The sequence below is a fragment of the Rhipicephalus microplus genome, chromosome 4 (genome assembly GCF_043290135.1).
Source record: "Rhipicephalus microplus isolate Deutch F79 chromosome 4, USDA_Rmic, whole genome shotgun sequence".
NCBI classification, from domain to species: domain Eukaryota; kingdom Metazoa; phylum Arthropoda; class Arachnida; order Ixodida; family Ixodidae; genus Rhipicephalus; species Rhipicephalus microplus.
In genome coordinates this window covers 107,721,019-107,741,356 of record NC_134703.1, presented here as the reverse complement: position 1 = coordinate 107,741,356, position 20,338 = coordinate 107,721,019, and the positions used below count along the sequence as shown (strand labels likewise).

General features: G+C 47.4%; 2 protein-coding genes across 6 annotated transcripts in view; both read left to right on the top strand.

Annotated features, from left to right (window-relative positions):
- Positions 1-1,142: 1,142 nt before the first annotated feature.
- fra (neogenin protein frazzled) overlaps positions 1,143-20,338 on the top strand; it is a 500,782-nt gene continuing 481,586 nt past the window's right edge. For all 5 annotated transcript variants that reach the window (XM_075893470.1, XM_075893469.1, XM_075893471.1 and 2 more), the window contains exon 1: positions 1,143-1,477. In XM_075893470.1, coding sequence (XP_075749585.1) covers positions 1,387-1,477 — 91 coding nt within the window. In that variant the 5' untranslated portion in view covers positions 1,143-1,386. The remainder of the gene's footprint in view (positions 1,478-20,338) is intronic.
- LOC119172808 (E3 SUMO-protein ligase PIAS3) lies at positions 16,262-18,060 on the top strand. The gene has a single exon (XM_075893465.1). The coding sequence runs from the start codon at positions 16,429-16,431 to the stop codon at positions 17,500-17,502; it is 1,074 nt and encodes a 357-aa protein (XP_075749580.1). The 5' UTR covers positions 16,262-16,428; the 3' UTR covers positions 17,503-18,060.

Sequence of the window (20,338 nt, the reverse complement as noted above, 5' to 3'; positions counted from 1 at the left end):
GAGGAGGGAAAAGTGTAGAGAGAGCAAACGGTATAGCACACACAGGAATAGATAAATAGACAGAAAGAAAGGGAATAAACGGGAAAGGAAACCGAAGAGAACATCAAGATGCATTGCTCTTCAAAATTTTTCAGTAATTGACTGAATTACGGCAAAGAAATCTTAGCGAACGTATTGCCTTATTTTTAACGTGCGAAGTGTGTTTATTCCATCTTAAATCATACGTTATAAAAACACGTAGACGTATATTTTTCCGCTTCTTATTCAGTGTGTGAGTGCAAGACTGAAATATGCGTTTCTTTGAAAAATGACGCCCACACATTTTTGAAGATTTACGGATATTTCCCATTTATACCACCATATGATCCTATAACGTCTAAATCAGCCTGCCCTGCAGTAAAGTAACGTCACATCTCTTTATGTCTAACCCCATAAATGACAAGTCATCCGAAAACATTGTAAGTGAAAGCTATAGGCCATTAATAATGATGTAGTTTATGCGAACGCGCAACGGCATACCAAGAAACATAACAGTACCTTGGTAAAAGTTCGGGCATTCAAGAGAAAAAAATGGAACTTGGAAAAGCGTGCTAATTAATTAGTCCAATATCCTAGCTCAATATTCTACTTCTGTTCCCTCATAGGCTGCGGGCGTTTTCAACACATATAGACCTTTTATTATAAACCTTTCACGGAATTTTCTCTGCAGTGTACTGGCGGAACCTATGTTTTTCTTTCATCTATGGCGTGACCCCACAAAAGGGCAATGGGGGAGGTGTTCATTGCCCTCACCCCTCACAAATGAAGTGCAATCTTTCTGCTGAGACGTGACTGTTGACCTGTGCATATTTTGACGGCGAACAGGTCGTGTACTACATGAGCCCTTCATAAAACCAACGAATGAGATCGCCTGCCAATCGCTAATGTAGTAGGTCATGCAGCTAAATTAAAAGAAATACTGAAAGCAGAAAGGCGAACGGAATATTCTGAAATCGAAACAAGAACTAGGAAACCGAAACCGAAAGCACTTTCTAGTTTTAAACAAAACCGCCAGTGGCGCGCCACGCATTGCCCTTTTTTCTCATTGGTTCGTGAGAGCGAAGGCGTCCCCAACTCGGTTGCCATAACAGCGCTGTAAAAATTCAACATGGACCCACCATATTCGGCCGGAGAGAGTGCTCGGGCGAGTTGTTTGTGTCTGTGGTGTACGGCTTGTCAAACGCACGCCTCGCCTAGCGACGATGTGATGCCGCTGAAGAGGATCGTCTGACAGTGCGCGGGTCCGAAATTTCGCTTCGCAGACTCCGCGACCCCGAGGAGAGTTTCGGGGCATCTCCTATGAGTGTGTTTTCACTTCGGATCTGATCGTGTGTGGAGCATAACGCTATGGCTGGGCAGCATCGGAAGCAACGTGGTTTACGATGGATCGTGCTTGCCGTCTCCTACGCGCTCGTCGGCGTCTTCAGCACCGTTAAAGGTCAGTTCCTGGACGTTGCGGAAATATTCCTCCTCTCCACTGTCGTCTGCTTTTCAAATGCGCGCGTGAAAGAACAAGATGTGCCGATTGTGAATGTTGTAAACAAACGGGCACGGGGCTTCGCTTCGACAGGCGAGCGGCACACTCTCACTGCTCCGTGCTCCTCGAATAGGCCTAGTAACCGTCGTCTGGCGACCCATTTCGTTGCGTTTAGCCCCTTCCCGCATAGGAATCTTGATTCACCACTACGCCCAGCTATTTGCGGCTTAAACGAGACCACTCTGTACAGCCGTTGCTGGGATAGCGGCATTGGTTCGGCGTCTCCCTCTACTGACTCACCCGGAGAAGCATCCTTTCAAATCCGGAGGAGAGAATGAGGAAACGTGCGTTGATACGCGCGCCGGTTGTCGCACAGGTTACCAATCGCTCGTCCCAGCGTCGTTGTGAGGGCTTTGACTGCAAAATAAAGCGGAGAGCCATTCTACGATTTTTGTCTAAGTGAGATGTCTCGTTTCATTGTTTGAATGGGAGGGCCTACCTGCCGTTACAAATCGATGCCGTGCTGCCGTGCTCGCTTTTCCGAGTGTTTGACAGGTAGCAGCATAAGCTGGCTTGTAGCGTTAGCTACGCCACAGTACACAGCTGATGTGTGGGCATGTTTACACTAACTTTCATCATAAATAGAACAAGCTGAGTCTACGTGTGAAATGTTTTTTTTGTTTTTTTATTTCGTCTGACATGTACGAAAAATCTAGGTGCTCGGGCTCGTTCATCGTGTTTGTTGAGAACATGCTTCGGCGGCGGACTTGTCAATCCTATCATTCCTTGCAATTTAACGTGAAGTGAAACTTACGCGTGGATACGTTGAACGGGGAAATAAATATCTTCAGGATACAATTGTAATGTGAAACTTCTTCGTTAGGAAATCCAACGCCGGGCTTTCAAGCGAAAGTGCGACGACTGATGTCACGGTTCAACTCCCGCAGAGCCATCTCCACCATGTTTGAGTGCGGGTAGCTATATACATAAATAAGCAAAATAATGGCTGTAGCCGAGTGCAGTCGTGACTGGTTCAGAAAACTAGAAAAATACTGTTAAGAAAAAGAAGGTGGATACTGTGAAAATACAGAGATTCAGCGGACCTGTCGCGTTCTTTCATTCATTCAAAACAAGCAAACAAACAAAATAAAGGTCGCGGAAATAAGACATGTAGCCGTAGTGGAGTTTTCTGCGTTGAATTGCTTCGCCCCCTCCCACCTCCCCCTTTTTTTTTTCTTTTTTCACTTCGCATTTTGCATATCGAGAAAAAAATGGCAGATCCCACGTGCAGTGGGAATCGATGATATGCGAAGCACGAATGAGAAATGTTGATACGTCTTTTTTAAATCAACACAACGTTACGAGGTGGAGGTAAATAAGGCCCTACATGACTTCCGTGTCATGATTATCATGTTTGGATGTTTCGTGTACCTTGATCATCTATTCACGTCACGTAATACCAAATTCACTATTTGTGGAGCTAGCAAAACGGTCGCGAGCCCATCATGAAGGGCCCAGTATACTCCAATGTAGCGTTGACGCGCGCGCACGCTGGTCGCAGCGACGCTACGTTAGCAAAACGCGAGCTCTGACGCCAGGCGCGACCAGCGTCCGTCGGCGCGGCCCGACGGCAACCGGCGCGAAATGCGACATGCTGCATTTCGCGCCGATGTGTTGCCCAGACAACACTGCGTCTCCCTCTTTTCGTGACGGAGGGACGCTGGACGCGCAGAAACGAGCATGCGTCAAAGCAACGCAGCGCGGCGCGCGCCTGCGAGTATATGGCAGGACCAGCGCCTGCCGTGGCAACGCCGGCGTGACGCGACGAAATGAATGCCGGCGAGCACGCGCACCGCGTCATGTCGAAATGTATTGGCGCCTTGACTGTGGCGTGTAGTCATGTTCTCACACGGCACGCATCTCATGATTATCATGTTTCAACCAGGCACATACCTTCGTCATCCATTGGCGTCGCGTAATACCGAGTTTGGTACATGTCAAGCTAGCGAAACGGCCGCGAGCGCATCATGAGCGTAGCATGCAGTCATGTTGTTACATGACACGCATCGCATGTTTATCATGTTTGCACCATTATCATACCTTCTTCATCCATTCACATCCCGTAATACCGAATTCTGTGTAAGTGAAGCTAGCGAAACGGCCGCCAGCGCATCATGAGCGTAGCATGCAGTCATGTTGTTACATGACACGCATCGCATGTTTATCATGTTTGCACCAGTATCATACCTTCTTCATCCATTCACATCCCGTAATACCGATTTCTGTGTAAATGAAGCTAGCGAAACGGCCGCCAGCGCATCATGAGCATGGTATGTAGTCATGTTATTACATGACACGCATCTCATGATTGTCATGTTTGCACCAGTCACATTCCTTCGTGATCCGTTCACGTACCGTAATACTAAATTTGGTATATGTGACGCTAGCGAAATGGCCGCGAGCACATCGTGGGCGTGGAACGTAGTCCTGTTGTTACATGAAACGCATGTCATAATTTTCATGTTAGGGTCTGTCGCTTGTGTTCGCCATGCAATCATGCCACACTATACCAGTTTTGCAACATGCCACGTGAATAAAACCACCTCAAGAACGGCAGGACCATGAGGTGTAAATCATGACATTCAGACATGCATGTTATGACTAGTTACTAGTGTTCTTCATACAGGCATGTGAAGCCATACCAAGTTTGGTATCGATACCATAATCGAAACGGCTAGGAGAGCTAAAAGTCGTAGGCGGCTAGATAGATAGATAGATAAATAGTTAGGTAGATATATAGATATATAGATAGATAGATAAATAGTTAGATATATAGATAGATAGATAGATAGATAGTTAGATAGATAGATAGATAGATAGATAGATAGGTAGTTAGGTAGGTAGGTAGGTAGGTAGGTAGGTAGGTAGGTAGGTAGGTAGGTAGGTAGGTAGGTAGGCAGGTAGGTAGGTGTGTAGGTAGGTAGATAGATAGATAGATAGATAGATAGATAGATAGATAGATAGATAGATAGATAGATAGATAGATGCACTTAAAGTCACCGAAGTTTGCTAAGAAATGCTTCGCATTTAAAATGCGTGTGTTTAGTAATAGTTGTTAACGATTTAGAGTACGATGTACTCGACTATAGGAGTGCATAAGGCCGTCCCGGGGGCTTGATGAGGACGTGGCGACGAAAATTACGCGTGAACGAACTCACGACGAGCTACCGCTGTGCCGGGAGATGGACCTTGGCGTGTGTTTAGAATTAATGGTTAACGACTTAGAGTACTTGGTACTCAACTAAAGACGGCGTCCCATGGGATCTAGTGTATTTAGAAAAAGTGGTTTACGATTTAGAGTACTTATAGTGCTCTGCTATAGGAGAGCCTAAAGCCATCCCTGTTTAGAAAAAGTTTATTTACAGCATATACAGAACACAAAGCTTCATACCATTCCAGTAACAGGGCACATACACTTCGGCACATCTATATTTCACGACTAACATCACTACGTTACAGTGAAGACATTTGCTCTAATATACATGATTATGTGGCATACATGTACACAAAAATTCAATGTGATATCACGATACAAGGGTATAACGATACAATAGATCCAAATGAAACACAATTTGTAACAAATGAAATCATTTATAACAACTCAACGGGCGCTGCTTAGCACCAAGTCGGTCGAAAAATGAGTTGTATCCTTTCGTGTTCCACCTTGACGAAAGGGCACGACCAATGCCGCAGAAACTCTTGCTCCCCGAGGAAGAAAAGCCATCCCACGGGCAGTATATGCCAAAGAATGATAGCAAAGAACGGCAGAAGAGCTACGAAATTACGAGTGTAGACAAACAGCCATAAAAGGAGCGCTGGTCACACGAGCGTTCGTATGCGCTGTTTTCCAATAATGAATGCTTCCCTTGATCGCGGGCTTGTTGAGGATCAGCCGTTCATTGTTCGGCAATGTCATCTTTTATCAACGCCACTCGCCATTTCGCCTAGCTACATTTAAGTTTTGCCTTTTATTGTTGTGATTCATTGTGACACGCGTGGCCGTCATTGTTACCTGCAGCAACATACGTGTTGTTGAAAAAAAAAAAAAAACGTTTGGACGGAACATTCCGCAATGAGAAAGAAAGAAAGAAAGAAAAGAAAGTAGAAAAAAAAATAGCATGTCTGATGCGCTCCCGCGTCGAATCGCTTACCGCCGTTTTAGCGACGCGGAAACTGCTCCTCATTTGTTTTATTAAATTTCTTCCTGCCAGGGTCACTTTCTGGGCGCTGGTTACGATAGCCGGGGAGCCCGTGTCCGCAAAGGCCCGGAGCTGGTATCCCTTTCGCGAAAGCGTGAGACAAAAGTAAAGAAAAAGGAAAGAAAGTTCCGAACGGGAAAGAAAGGGATACATCTTCTTGCTTCCGGAAGACTTCACATGGTCCCCGCTATCACTGCCAGTGCGACTTCCGAGGGGCGCTCTACATGCACCCTTCATCTCGACGTCTCTACCTTCTTTCTTTCTTTCTTTCTTTCTTTCTTTCTTTCTTTCTTTCTTTCTTTCTTTCTTTCTTTCTTTCTTTCTTTCTTTCTTTCTTTCTTTCTTTCTTTCTTTCTTTCTTTCTAGCCCTTTCGCCATCGCTCGCGGTGCATTTACCTCGTGATCGATCATCCCGAGCTCGCGACAGCGCTTGGACCCGGGGACTGGGCGTTCACACGCGGTGTTTGGTGCCGCCAGCGCCTCGCTGCGGATTCCTGCGTAGCTCGCGGATGCTCAGGCGCCGGCGGAACGACCGGGAGGCTTCCGATAAGCAGCCGTAGAGGTTAGTATACGTAAGCAGCGGCAACAGCGGCTCGCGGAGCACAATAGGGACGCACGTGTGTCCGCCTCCTCGTCATTTCATCCTCCCCTGTCAGCTCATTGTCGCCACGCGAGGACGCGCGATATAGGCGTGTATCGAGCGTATACCTTAATTGGCTCCCCCTCGTCTCTCGATTCCGTTGACGTGTCCGGCCAGAAGCGTGCCCTTCTTGGTTTCAGCGTGAACCATGGTATCGTGGCGGACCTGCTTCCTGGTGTACCAGCGAGGACCGCCGCTTGTATCACATTCATCAACGAGAGAGAAAGAGCGACATTGATATATGATGATTATGATTACGATCGTGTGGCAGGGTTCGTTTGCTCGTGACTCGAAAGGAGCGCTGCAAACAATTAAGGATTTTTATTTTCATTTAAATGATAGCATCATATGTGATATATTAAAAACAGTCACCATCGGTTATCTGGATGGCCACAAGATATGTTTGCAGGGGATCCCAGGCCACGTAGAAGTGATAGGAAACGAAATTGCTGACAAATTAGCCACTGCAGCACACAAAAAGGTTCACTCGACACCAGCGCCCGTTTATTTCTTAGAGAGCAAGAAAGTTCTTTCTGAACTGTGCCACAAATTATGCAAAGATGCTTAGTTTGACGAATATACAAAGTCGTCACCCTTACATCAAATAGATCCGCCTCTCCGATTTTTACCTAATCAAAAGATCGATAGACCATTCGACACGCTATTGCACCGTCTACGATCAGGTGTTTCACACACGCCTCGCCTTCTGTGCCGCATAAAAAGAAGAACGCGCCCGCACTGCGACCATGTCGATGCGTCAGAGGAGCACATTCTTTTAGAATGTCCGCAATACGATCAACAACGCGTTGAACTGAGGGATCGCTTGAACCGACTTGACAGACGACCATTCACGATTACAAACATACTTGGACGGTGGCCGCATTCGGATAATCAAGGGCGCGCAGTGAGCGCCCTCCGCGATTTTTTAATGAACACATATCTAATCAAATTGTCTTTAGTTCATATCGTACCTTGCCGCTATCTGTACAGATTCCATCCGCAATGTGATCCCGATATATGAACTGGACTATGACCGTGCATACTGTGCTCATTCATGCATTATATGCCCTATAGCATATATGTACATAGTGCCTCTGATTATTTTTTCTCTTATTTTATTTTTAATTTTGTTTTTTGTGTGTTATATTGTACATTACTGTTACTATGTTGGGATAACCGGCTCTAACGTAGCCTACCTTCCCATGTTCCGCCAAATATAAATAAAAAAATAGATAAAAGGGAGACACGGGGAGGTTAACCTGGTAGAAAAACCGGTTTGCTATAGGACCTTGGGAGTAAGGGTCGAAAAGGAGATAGAGAGCTTGGCGAAAAGCGGCATGCCTGTGAGTTTTAAGGTGGCGGTGAGCAGTGACATATACGAGGAACGATGTAATTTTGGTTGTGCAGAGGCTTGAAGTCGAATGGCACGAGACTGCCTAAAATACATACGTTTGCATGTGAAAGTATGACGATGACAACTCGGCAAAAATTACTGTAAGATGTATCTTAAGGTGATTAAAAGATGAGAAAAACTCAGCGTTTCTTACGCATTTGCCTAAGACGACTTGTTTTTTTTTTCTCTGAGTCGATTGTGTTGATCCAGCCCTCCCTGCTCTCACAAGGCTTTCTGCACCTATTGCGGTTTCGCATGGCCTCCGTGATCTGTCCACCTTTGAGCGAGCGACAGTTTCTTACATCATTAGACGTAGCTGCAAGTGACGTCGTAGTGAGTACATGATGACGTCAAACGTTTTGGAGATCTATGACGTCATGTGGTGACGCCATCACGTGTTGATTTTTTTCCGTATAACTTAAGTTGACGCCAATGGTAAATTTTCGCGTTTAAAGGAAGCATCGAGGTAATAAAATCCCGTGTATTTGAAATTGATGCCTCTTGATGACCCTTGAGGCTGGAGGGGAAGAAACGCGTAAGGGAAAGGCAATGATACAAGCCAGACTAAGAAACATTGGCATGCATATACGCAAAAGAAACAATATTGACTGTTATCCTCTTCACTGCCATTACGCATACGTCGACAGCACGGACAAGGGATCGTTTATGAGACAGTTAAATCACACCAATTGCGAAAACTCCGTTATCGATACCGGTGCAAAGCTGCAGTTGATAGCGAATCGACGCGATGCTTGTGAGGTGCTATAGAAACACACTTTCGCTTTCATTGAGCGAAACCTGGCTGTGGCGGACATGGGCGGACGCTGCCACCTAGCTCAATTTGTTGTGGCACGAGCGGCGAGTGACAGTCTCGCTCATCTCTTCCAAGCACTTCCGGACGAGCACCTGCTTCCGGCATTTCGAATAATCAGAAATTTGTTAAAAAATAAAACTGGGATGAAATCGATAGTTCTAGTTCAAGTCAACAGACTATATTAAACTCATTTGGCATTGGAGCATACAAGTTCACCTGATAAGTAGCACTTAACTGCAAGGATATTTATAATGAAAACTATATGCATGAACTTATTGAAAGAGTAGGTGCCTTTCTTTTGAACAGCGGTGACCGTTAATTGCAGCACCAATGCGCCGGGAAATGTTATTCAGAAAATTCGCACAAGAAGCCAAAGAGCGCGCATTTATGGGAACGTTGTATCTTTCGCCTTTGATTACCGAAGCAGGGGCTTCATAGCGATTACCCTCTGCTGTACCGACGCTAGGAGCGTGCGTCGTGCCGACATAGTTTTCCCAGTTGATTATAGTACAAAAACACAAACATTGCGAGATGCGCGAGTGGGATGTAAGGGCAGCTGTGACTGTGGAACGAAAATAGGATATTCCGCGGAACAGGAACCTTGTTCCACGGTTCGTGTGTGTTTTCTTTCTTTGCCTTCAAAGCCCTCCGTGGCTTATCGGCAATCAAGTCTAATTAATGATTTAACGTCCCAAAGCCATCATATGATTACGACTATGAGAGACGCCGGAGTGGAGGGCCCCGGAAATTTCAACCACCTCGGGTTTTTGAACGTGCACCGGCATCTAAGCATACGGGCCTACAGAATTTTCGCCTGCATCGAAAATGCGGCCGCTGCGGGCGGGATTCGATCCCGCGACCTGCGGTTCAGCAGCCGAGTGCCCTAGCCACTGCACCACCGTGGCGGGTCAGACAACATATAGGCGAAGTATAGGAGGTCTGAATTTACAGTGAACGACCGCCTATATAGAGCAACCGGCGCCTTGTAGATCGATCAATCGGTCATTTCTGATGAGCTAATTGAACAGGGGTGATCGTGGCACTTGTGTTGCAGCCTGTGATTGCAGCGGTTGCACCTTGATTGTGAAGAGCTGTTATTGCTGCGAACTTGTTTACGGAGAGCGATTAAAAGGAAATTGATATAGCCTTATCTTTTTCCTTTCTTAAAATGAAACTCGAAGCAAGGCCGGTATTTTACAGCTATGCATTTTCCGGTGCGAATGCCTTTTAATGTTCTTCGCGCTTGGTTAGAAGGATGGTTTATATCCTTCGTTGAATTGAATTATTGAATTGAATTCTGTTTACTGCGCAACAAGGTTGCGAGGAGGCCAGGCGGAAAAGCTGCACTGAGCAGCTGGAGGAGAACCTGCCCACCTGCTGATACCGCTATACGATATCAACTTGTATCCTGTGAGGTAGCACATCGCATCGCTACGAGCTAGGCCCAGTGGTCCAGATAGCACTGCTGCCTCCATGGCGACGTAACCAGTCGTGTATGATGCGCCCTCTATAGGCTTCGCGCACCGAAGCATGTGCATGACCGAGAATACTTTTGGTATACACCTTGCACTGCAAACAATGCGGACCTTGCAGACTTTGTCTCATGGCGTTTTGCATTTGCATTAATGCGGGGCACCAACCTGTAAATAGACTGCAACGGAACCTGGCATCCATCACTCCCGTCAGGCGCGACTTGTCGCTGTTGTATAAATGAGCAGAATAGGGCTGTATATACACTTATATTACGATGCTCCCACTGAAATTTAGAGGGGGGGGGGGGGTAGGTGTGCATGCACGATCACCAGACTGTTTATGTGTAAGTGCATGCATGCGAGTGCCCCCCCCCCCCACCTCCCCTTCTTTCCACCATGTACGTTAACGGTGCAGACGGAGGGCCGGATACGACGCGCTCTCTCGTCCGCTTGATCCGCGACCCTCGCCATTAGACGCTCATTGGGCCGAGCGCTTCGCGACGTGTTCCAGGCAGCCGCTCGACGAAAGCGGAGAGCGTCATTAAACTCGCGGAAACGAAGGAGTGCGCGAGACCGTGGGAATGTCTGGCCTGCGTCATCTCGCGCCGTATACTGGCGTTTCCTGTGAGACCGCAGAGGAGGCCGACGTTCCGAAGAAAACCTCCCTGCGGGCCTATACGGATGGCTGGTGCTGAACCAGGGATACCACGTTATTCATCCCGAGGATATTTCTCGAGTGTGGTGACGCGTGCTGAAGGGCGCTGTGTATAGGAAAGCGAATTATTTTCTCGCATTAGTAAATTACCTTTTAACAGCACGAAAGGCGCAGCTCTTGCCACTATAGACATTCCTGATACGCGAGAAAAAGCGCGAAATGGAAACACGGATGGCGATTCCACCTCATATATATATCGTGACAATAAACACTTCTGGCAACGATGAAAACGAACCTTTCTATAAGGCATATATTGATGACAAAAATAAAATAAAAAGTGCAGCGTGGTAATAAAGCGAGGACGTTAAAGCATCTGAATCGCAGTAAATGCGGTGCAGATGTCGGCGGCGTTGTCCATGAGCAAAGGAAAAAAGAAAAACTTGGTTGACGTAAAGAATAAACTTGGTTCGAGTGAGGAATCGAACCCAAGCTGCGCCACAGATACCAGCGGTGAGGGTTAATCATTGCTGCCACTTACTATCTGCCTGTGATTGCTGCACTTTAAGTCATTTTTATGCTATAGCACGAATGTTTTGGCGCATTATGTATGTTTGCGAACTGTATCACGAGCGATAACGCTATCGCCAATAATATGATGATTGCTGGGGTTTCACTCTAAAAAAAAAAAAAAAAAAACTCGATGTGGTTATCAGGCACGTCGTGTAGTGACGGACTCGTAATTAATTTCGACCACACAAGGTTATTTAATGTGCAGACAGGTTTTTTTTTTTTACGTATCGCCCTCATTGAAACGACAAGAGTGGAAGCTTGGGCTAGTTGGTGCGTAGTCATATTTGCAAGATGTTTCAGCGCGCGAACAAAGGAAAAAGGACAGGGTAGACAGAAAGAGCGCTGACTTCCAACTAACTTTATTTCACAGAGTGGCAAGACTATATACTGCTAAAAAGGATAACAGAGCATGAAGGTAAAATGCAAGCCTAATCTACACATCGGTAACAAAACACGTGTGACGGGTCCTCTATTGCCTCAAAGCCCAGCCAGGTGATCACGTTCAGCCTGTGATAAAGCAATCGATGATGTGCTTACACATTTATCTCCTAGCAAGTGTATTTTTTCGGCTTCGATAATTTCTCGGGTAAGCTGGTCCCTGTGCCTTGCCAATATTGAGCACTGATCAAAGAGAGGGGTGCACCCACAATCTCGGCAATGAATGCCAAGATGCCCTTGTACCACATTGTGCGAATCACAAGGATCTTCCGAATTTTCAACTGCGCCTCAAATGAAGCCTGAAAGACAAGTAGTCAGAAGAAGTGCAGTTTACTTTTGTTACATTCGTTCATTCAGGAGATGTCTGACTGGGTTCGTGATAATGATGCGATACTTCGGTCAGGAAACTTACTGGGGCAGAAGGAGTTCATTCCAGCGGACCCAGACTGGGGTTTGCTTCAGCCAAAGATATCTATCTCTCCGTGCAGCTCTCTGCGCGCAGACGTGCAGACACGTCTGACGCTTTTGAGGGCGCAACGCACTTTCGCTCGCTTTCAACGCGCCCGAAACCCCGTCGCGCCTCGTATACACTCCGTCTCTCTTATCCTTTGCTCTCCGCGCTCCCAGCAGGAACTTACTCGGCGGAGGTCAGCCTTTTCGTCCTGCACGCACTGCACCCGCGTGCATGATTTACGGTGAACGGCTGGCCGCTACGTGCCACGAGCGTATCATTCTGGCGTGGCGCGAATCAGCACGCAAAGCTGGCGCCGTCAGCGGCTGCGCCCCGGCCTCGACGTCTGCCACGATGAACACAGCGCCGCTGCTCCGGATTCCGGTTTCTTTCAACGCGGCCGCGCGCGCCCGTACAGCACGCTTCCTCTTGGACGCTGCCTGCTCCGAGTGATTAGTATGCGGTACGCGCGGGTTACGAGACTTCGCCGTAAGCGCCGCCATTAAAAGCGGGGGCAAGGGTGGGATACGCGAGTGTACTGTGCCTCTAATAGCAGCGGAGGAGGCAAGTAAACACGATCAATTTCAGGCGGGTGTTTTCAAAACTGCGGCCGCGAGGAAGATGCTCGCCAGATTCAAAACAAAATGGAGCGGCGCTGCTGTATGTTTGCGTCCAAAATCAACGATGCGGTGAACTCTTTAATTCCTGCGTGCCGCGGATAGCAAACGTGTTTTCGTTTGAAAACCCATACTGACCCCGGCGGCGACACAGCGCGCGCTGCTACGAGCATAGAGGTTCGTTCCTGAAGGTATATATGTGAGTGGTTATATAGGCTGGTGATCGGTAGATAAGTGGTCCGAATCGCTTCGCGTGACTCCTCGAGGCTCAGTTTCGTAGATGCAATTGATATTCGTGTGTTGGACGGTGTATAAAGGATCGCGGACGGTTTACAAATTCGATAAAGTTTTGCGGTGTTTTATTTTGTGAAGACACTCACATCTCTAAAGGACACGAATATGTATGCGCATCGTGAAACATCTTACAGCTCAACGGGTTAGAAACGGACAGAGATGGCCACAGCCCTGAACTCACAACTGAAATTGATATGAAGAAGGAAAGACGTATATAGGAAACAATGACTCATCAAAACTGTGCGTATGTGCACATGTGTTACGACACAACATGATTCATGTCTTGTTTATGATAGGTAGTATCGCTGTAAAATATTCTACGATGGACATCCACCAACTTGCCCAACTCGCGATTCTGTTTCAGCATCTATGTACAAATGCATATCCACTACATACCCAATAGGATGGTAGTTTTGAGCTGACTTATTGTAACGGCTGTCTCCTAAACTGTATAGTTTGTGACCTATAATTTGGTTCGGTCAGACGCAAATCTCAACATTTTGCTCAACAGGGCAATGTGCAGTCGCGCGTACGTTTTCTTTACACTATCGTTGTACCACTAACTGTTCTTGCGCAGATATTCACGTTATATAACGCTCACCGAGCGTTACATGCAAGACCACCAGCCAGTGACCGCACATGTATAGGTTGCCCGCTATGAAACACAGAATGCGTTTCCACTCCGTGATGCTTCCCTGCAGTGCAGCCGGTCATCTCACCACAACTTGGAAGCCTGCTTCGTGTTGATGAAGGCACGTATGGACGATATTTATTTGTGTATTCTTCCCCACCACATGACAGCCTTTTCTCTGGTCAGGGGTTGTGGCAGTTTTGATATAGTTCCTGTGTGTATTAGGCGAAATGCTCTGTATTAATTACGCGCATATTCCCTGCACACATTGCCTGGAAGTCAACTCTGCATTCAGAAATGTTAACGCCATGTTGATGGTATGTTGCATAAACATTGTCTCAATCTTAGAAATGTCACCCCGAACGTTTTGGCTCAACGGTACATCGCGATGTAGCCTTGTCATGAAAGAGGTCATTGTGGTCACGGTTTTCCGCGCATACGACGGGAGCCCAGGCGTATATTTCAAAATGGCCAGCGAAAAGCGCTCGACTAGTGAATTTCCGTTTAGTATACGTATTCCGTGGTACGTCAGCTGCTTGCTCTTCGGCCAACGACTGAAGAGGGAGCGGGTCGAGGCATAAGTGAGGTCAACCAACTGAACCGGGGATACTACTATGGACAATTGTCTGAATCTGCATTATTGTCAAATTTCGTAATGGCGGCATTTTAAGCCAATCAGAGAGGTCGTAGCAGCTCACTTGGCCAATTAGCATCGATCAATGGCGGAATATGACAACATGGCGGAATTCGACAATGTCCAGAATAGCACCCCGGGTCTGCGCACATGCCGTGAAGCGGGTCAGGCAAGTCAATCACGCCGACTGAATGGTAGCTATAGAAGGTGGCTGGGCCAGGCTTGCTAGCAAACTGGACGACCGTACTTTGGGCCGACTCGAGCCGACTGTGTCGTAGCGTTCCCGCACACCAAGCGCGTATACTGGCGCACGCACGTGGCGTCTCATTCGCGCGTGGCTTCGGCCCACATTGAGCGCCCTGCTTGTTTCGCGATGCGTCGAAAGCGAAGCACGGCGGCTCGCTTGCAATTCTTTCTTTCGCGGCAGTGCAAAAACGGAGTGGCTGTCGGACCCGAGAAGACGCTGCTCGCGGGAGACCAGGTTTGAAAGTAAAGAAGCGACCAGGATTGTCGGTTTGAGGCTCGCGCTTCGTCTTGCTCGTGTTTCGCGGCTGCCTTCTCGCTGACTCTACGAAAAGGCCTCCTGAGATCATGCGCGTTGCTCGCTGTCGTCTATAGGCATGATGGATGCATACCAGCTGCAGTAAAATAAAAAAAAAAACGCCTCGGAAGGCTAACACACACACACAAAAAAAAAACTCAGTAGTTGAACTCGTTGTAAAGGAAGAGTGTGTGGAGCTCTACTGGAGAAGCCAATACGGAGGTTTGTATCTTCCCCAAAGTTTAGGTTGTGTATATACACATACAAACGCACGCATGAACAAACATAAAGTGTTGTGGATTCTCCCCCCATCGTCTGGCAGCGTGCCCGTGGACCACATCCTCCGCAGGCCTCCCCGCCGCGGTGGAGCAGTGGCATGCTTGTCCGTTGAACCGAAAGTGCCTTGTTCGGTTCTGGCTGCAGCGGTCGCATTTTGACGGAGGCGAAAGGCTACAGAGACTCGTGTACTGTACGATGTCAGTGCACGTGAATGTACACCAGCTGGCCTAAATTTCCGGGGCATTTTCCTTTGACTTCTCTCATAACGAAAGCGTGGTTCTGCGACGTAACACCCTAGATATTATTGTTATTCTACTGGTTTGACGCTTTTTTTGCTTGAGGCAACATGAAACTTATAACGGATTCTTGTGGGGGGGGGGGGGGGGGTATTTACGCGATTACGCAGGTAGCAGAAAGATCTTGCTGCGAAAGGACCGGAGTGCAAGTAATTGTGTTTAAGCGAATGGTACACCTGTTGATATACTGTGTGAACATATATACTTTGGCCCAGTGATTTATGGCTGCAAGCTTCAAGTCGTATAGTGGGCTCATCATGAGTACCAGAGGCATGTATACTTTCCAATTTGCCCTAGAGGGGCAGGCAAGCCATACTAACCGTATTTAGTGATAGCAACGTGCGCAAAATAGGTATTTCATGCGCATTGATTGATTTGTGGGGTTTAACGTCCCAAAAACACCGTATGATTATGAGAGACGCCGTAGTGGGGGGCTCCGGAAATTTTGATGTCATGCGCATACGACAATCCTAGATAGGACAATACACCCTCGTCACATAGCTCTCCTCGCTATTTTATTTGTCCGTCCCCTTAATGCGCACGCGACATAAAAAGTCGATAATCGACACTAGTTGCTGTCTCACTATTTTTCTTCCTTTTTTTTTCTGCAAACTTGATATCGGTATTTCAAATCAAAATTAAGTTACAAAAACATTTTGTAGGAATGACGCTATGCTGAAAGTTTAGGGCAAATTCACCTTATAATCGGCCAATCCCCTTCTTTGGGTACGAGCCATTTGCACAGGAAAACAACAACAACAACAATTACACTAGTGCTGGTGTTCCACTGCTTCACTCGATCGGCCCGTGTGCCGCCGCGCGAAGACGATGACAACGATGGTGTGGCCCTGGCCGCTTGGCCGACCGTTACGATTAGTAGTTTGAAGTATCTTCGTACACCAAGAATCACGGGCTGGAAACGACCAGGATGTCTTGTACTCAGTCTCCGGAATCCCCGCTCCAGTATTTCAAGAAGGAGCCATTCTTCGACGTCCTGGCCACACTCGTTCCGCCGATGCTTTTAGTGGATTACGGGAGCAAGGACTTGCAGCGTGAGCGTATTTTTTTCAAATGGAAGCCACAGCACGTGGATGTGATTCGCTCGTCGTTGACGGATGACGCGAGATCGAACCGAGAGTGCAGTGTGCGAGTGCACCTTCGCTTCTGTTTGCTCGACACGAACAGCGAACAGGATGACATGTACCCATTTAATCTGGCCGTGAAGGTCAACGGTGAATCTTTGGCACTGCCAGCACCTATTCCTTGCAAGGTATCCGGCGGACTGACCGGAAAAGTGTACCTGCCCATTAACATCATCTCCTCCTGTTCCCTGCGCCCTTGCACGATGAACGAGGTGTGCTTAACCTGGAAGCCCGTAAGCAGCCGAGACTACGTCGTCGGTCTCTTCTTGGTCAAGAAGCTCAAGGTGGCGACCGTCCTGAGCGGGCTTGAAAAGCTGAGCGCGGCTCTGACGAGAGTTATGGTTAAAATTAAAGTTAAGCGCCGAGAAACTATGGGCGACGACGTGACGATAATCAGGTTCCACGTTTCGCTCACGTGCCCCCTGAGCCAGTCCCGGATCAAGGTGCCGTGTCGCGCACGGTCGTGCAGGCACCTGGACTGCTTCGACGGGTACAACTACCTGCAGACCAACGAACAGAGGCCCACGTGGACGTGTCCCGTGTGCGGTTTGCGGGCTCCATTGTCGTGTTTGGTCGTTGACGAGCTGTTCGAGCAGATCTTGGCGAACGTGCCCGGTGACTGCGACGCCGTCGTATTCCACGAGGACGGCTCCTGGACTCCGTCATCGGCGTCGCAGAGGGACGATGGCGCTACGGCTTCATCGACGCCTGCTTCGCCTACCGCTCGTGGCTTTGCGCCACCTCCGGGATCCTCGTCCGGCGAGCAAGTCGGGTGGTCCCGCAAGCAGACCAGGATGGAAGTCATTGACTTGACCGATTCCGGCAGCTGTGAAGACAGGGACTGTGGTTCGCGTTGCTAGCGTTTTGTTTCGCCGACTTTGACGGCTCGCAACGCTTGCGTGGACGACTCTGAAAACTCGCCTTTGGTTCGGTGCTGCTGAAACACTATTCATCAGTGTTTGCGTGTCCGCGCCTCTGCTGTTTCTGTTCATGGACTAGCGGTCGCAACACGTTGTCGTCTTATCACATCTCATGGCGCCACTTTCGACGAATCGCACGAACGTTATTGTGCTTTTTATTGGCCATTAGTATACGAATGAATACAGCCGCCTTATCAACTGCAGCATTGGAATCTAAACGCCCATCAGTACAGTGGTTCATTTTTGCGGCAAATATGGGAACGAGGTGGTTGTCACTGCATGGGTTAAATGCACGGCTCTTCTGTTTACCCAGTTCGGTTCTCTCTTTTGACATGGTTTTACCATTTTTAAAAACTTTAAGCTCTTAATATTTTGACCCGTTTTGCTCCTCTCTCTATAAAAGCTGGATACTAATAGTGAATTGAACTGAGACTATCATCTCCTTGTGCCATCATTCAAAATGATAAAAAAATAAAATAAGATAAAACCCACTACGAATCCGTCTTTCATCATTCATAAATTGATAGTGCAAAATCAACGCATTTACTGTGTGATATGTGCTGTTAATTTCAATAGCAAACGTGAAAATTCATCCACCGTGGTAAAGCTCTCGCACCCAGAGCAACTGATAAGGCTGTTCGTTGGCTGCATGGCGCACAAGCAACAGTACACGAATAGTCAAATCTTTCAGCGGGACTCGCATGGGCTCTCTATGGTTAGCTTAATGTACAGGCTTGTCGGCTGCCATGGTTTAGGCGCACATTAGCAGCAATCGAGCATATCGTTAGCAGTATATATTATGAAAAAAAAAAAGAGAACAGCGCACTCGAATAGTTGAAAAGAGCGTCTCTCTTAATCGTATCGTGATTGTAGGATGTAAAATACCATCAAATATTGTTCACAGTTAGAAATATGAACCGCGCGTATATCGTTACACATTTCCATTCGTCGTATCGCCATGCTGCTCGTTCATTACCAAACGAGTTAATGAATTCTACTCAGGAGCCCAAGCTGTTGATTCCCGAATGTGGCGGTCACAAAACTCTAGGCGTTCACGGGCTTGTGCTAATAACTATCCGCACACTGGGACCCCATGCCCGCCGCGTTGGCCTATTGGTTATGGTGCCGAAAGCCGGTCACAAGGTCGTAGGATCGAATCCCGGTTGTGGGGATTCTGTGTAGGCCAAATTACTGAGGTCGTGTGCGCGTGGGGAAACCCCGGATGGTCGAAATTTCCGGAGGATTTCACTGAGGCCTCTTTAATAATATCCTGGCTTCGGGGCCTTAAACCACGACAAGTATTATTATGGGTCATCGGGGTTTGTATCGGCTGGGTTCCTCATACACGGTATAGTTTGTTGCTACATACCGAGACAGAAGAAAAATATTTCTTGTCATAGTCGAACGTACAAGCTTGGTAACCTCTAAAACGTCAGTATTATGCAAAGCAACGTCTCAGTAATAGAGAAATATAGAGCTAAATTTAGGACAGTATTTGCGTTACCAGTGGTTCAAGCTGGACTTATTGAAGGAACTTGGCGCAACTTAGCATTCACTCACACACACGTACATATGCGCAAAGAGACACCCCACAAACAGAGCTCGTTACCAACTGTTGTGTGATTCAGAGCCCATATACACTTATACTATATGGTGTATCTAGTGCAAAAAGCGAAAATGATGCGCATGTTCAGTGATCAACCATGAGATGCATAAGTAACAACCAATCACATAAATTGACAAGACAAAGAAACGAAAAAGAAAAGAAAACAGCAAAAAAGTATCTTTAATTCTTGCTTCAAGAAAAAAAAAAGATTTCCTTCGGGTACATATAGCCGCAGAAGACTCACTAACGCATCGACCCTTATGATCCGTCGACGTGTATAGGCCTGCTCCATGTTTGCAAACAACGGTAGGTGCCGTCGCCATACTGAGGCGCTTGTAGCCACATCGCGGCGTGCAAGCTCCGCCCAGTCCACACCGTGTAGCAGCCCAAAGATCGGCACCGCATTCTATGATCACGTGACAACTGTCGCAGCAGCTGCAAAGCTGTTTCCGAGCGTAAAAACGAGCTTTCTTTTCCTTTTTTCGACGCGATGTGCTATTTTCTTTAATACCGAAAGCCATCGCTGTTGATGTATTTATACAGAGCTCCGAATATTATATTGCGATTCCGCTCCGTGTGTATACGTTAAGTGCGCGCCGGCCGTATATGTAAGCTTCAGCGACCGCGCTGTGTAAAGCTGTGTGGCCACACAAATGAAACGCCCGACGTACAGAGGCCTGTTTTATTTAATTAAAAAAAAGGGGGGATACATGCCAGTTTATCTCACAGTGAAAGAAACGCCTCTAAAGCGTATCATACAGTGTCAGTCGCGCGTTTTCATTACAAGATCAGCACATAGCAATTGGATATCATCGCGTATGAAAACTATGCCAGGTTATGGCTGACGAGCCATGCGGCAAAAATAAAGCCCTGAAATGCCCGTTAATGCCGTTTTAACTGGCTTAAGCGCGCCCATGAGCATGAATTCGCTTACCGCGACCTGCAAATCCCATACAATTTTCGTGGTGCCCACCAGACGACGAGTCTTTAGTGCTGCTATACCGCGTGGGTCTCTCGCCACCCGCAGACACCCGATGTGCGATGCGACCTGCATTGGCTCCGTAAATGCAAAACGCATTTGCTTGTCTGCATAATTTGTTGCTATTATGGCTTTCACGGGAGCGATTTGCATTCGTTCTGGTCGCTTGCTCCATCCCGAGGTGTCTTTCG

Bases quoted from the DNA above. Each gene is read 5' to 3' on its own strand.
- LOC119172808 (XM_075893465.1), top strand. From the start codon at position 16,429: ATGTCTTGTACTCAGTCTCCGGAATCCCCGCTCCAGTATTTCAAGAAG.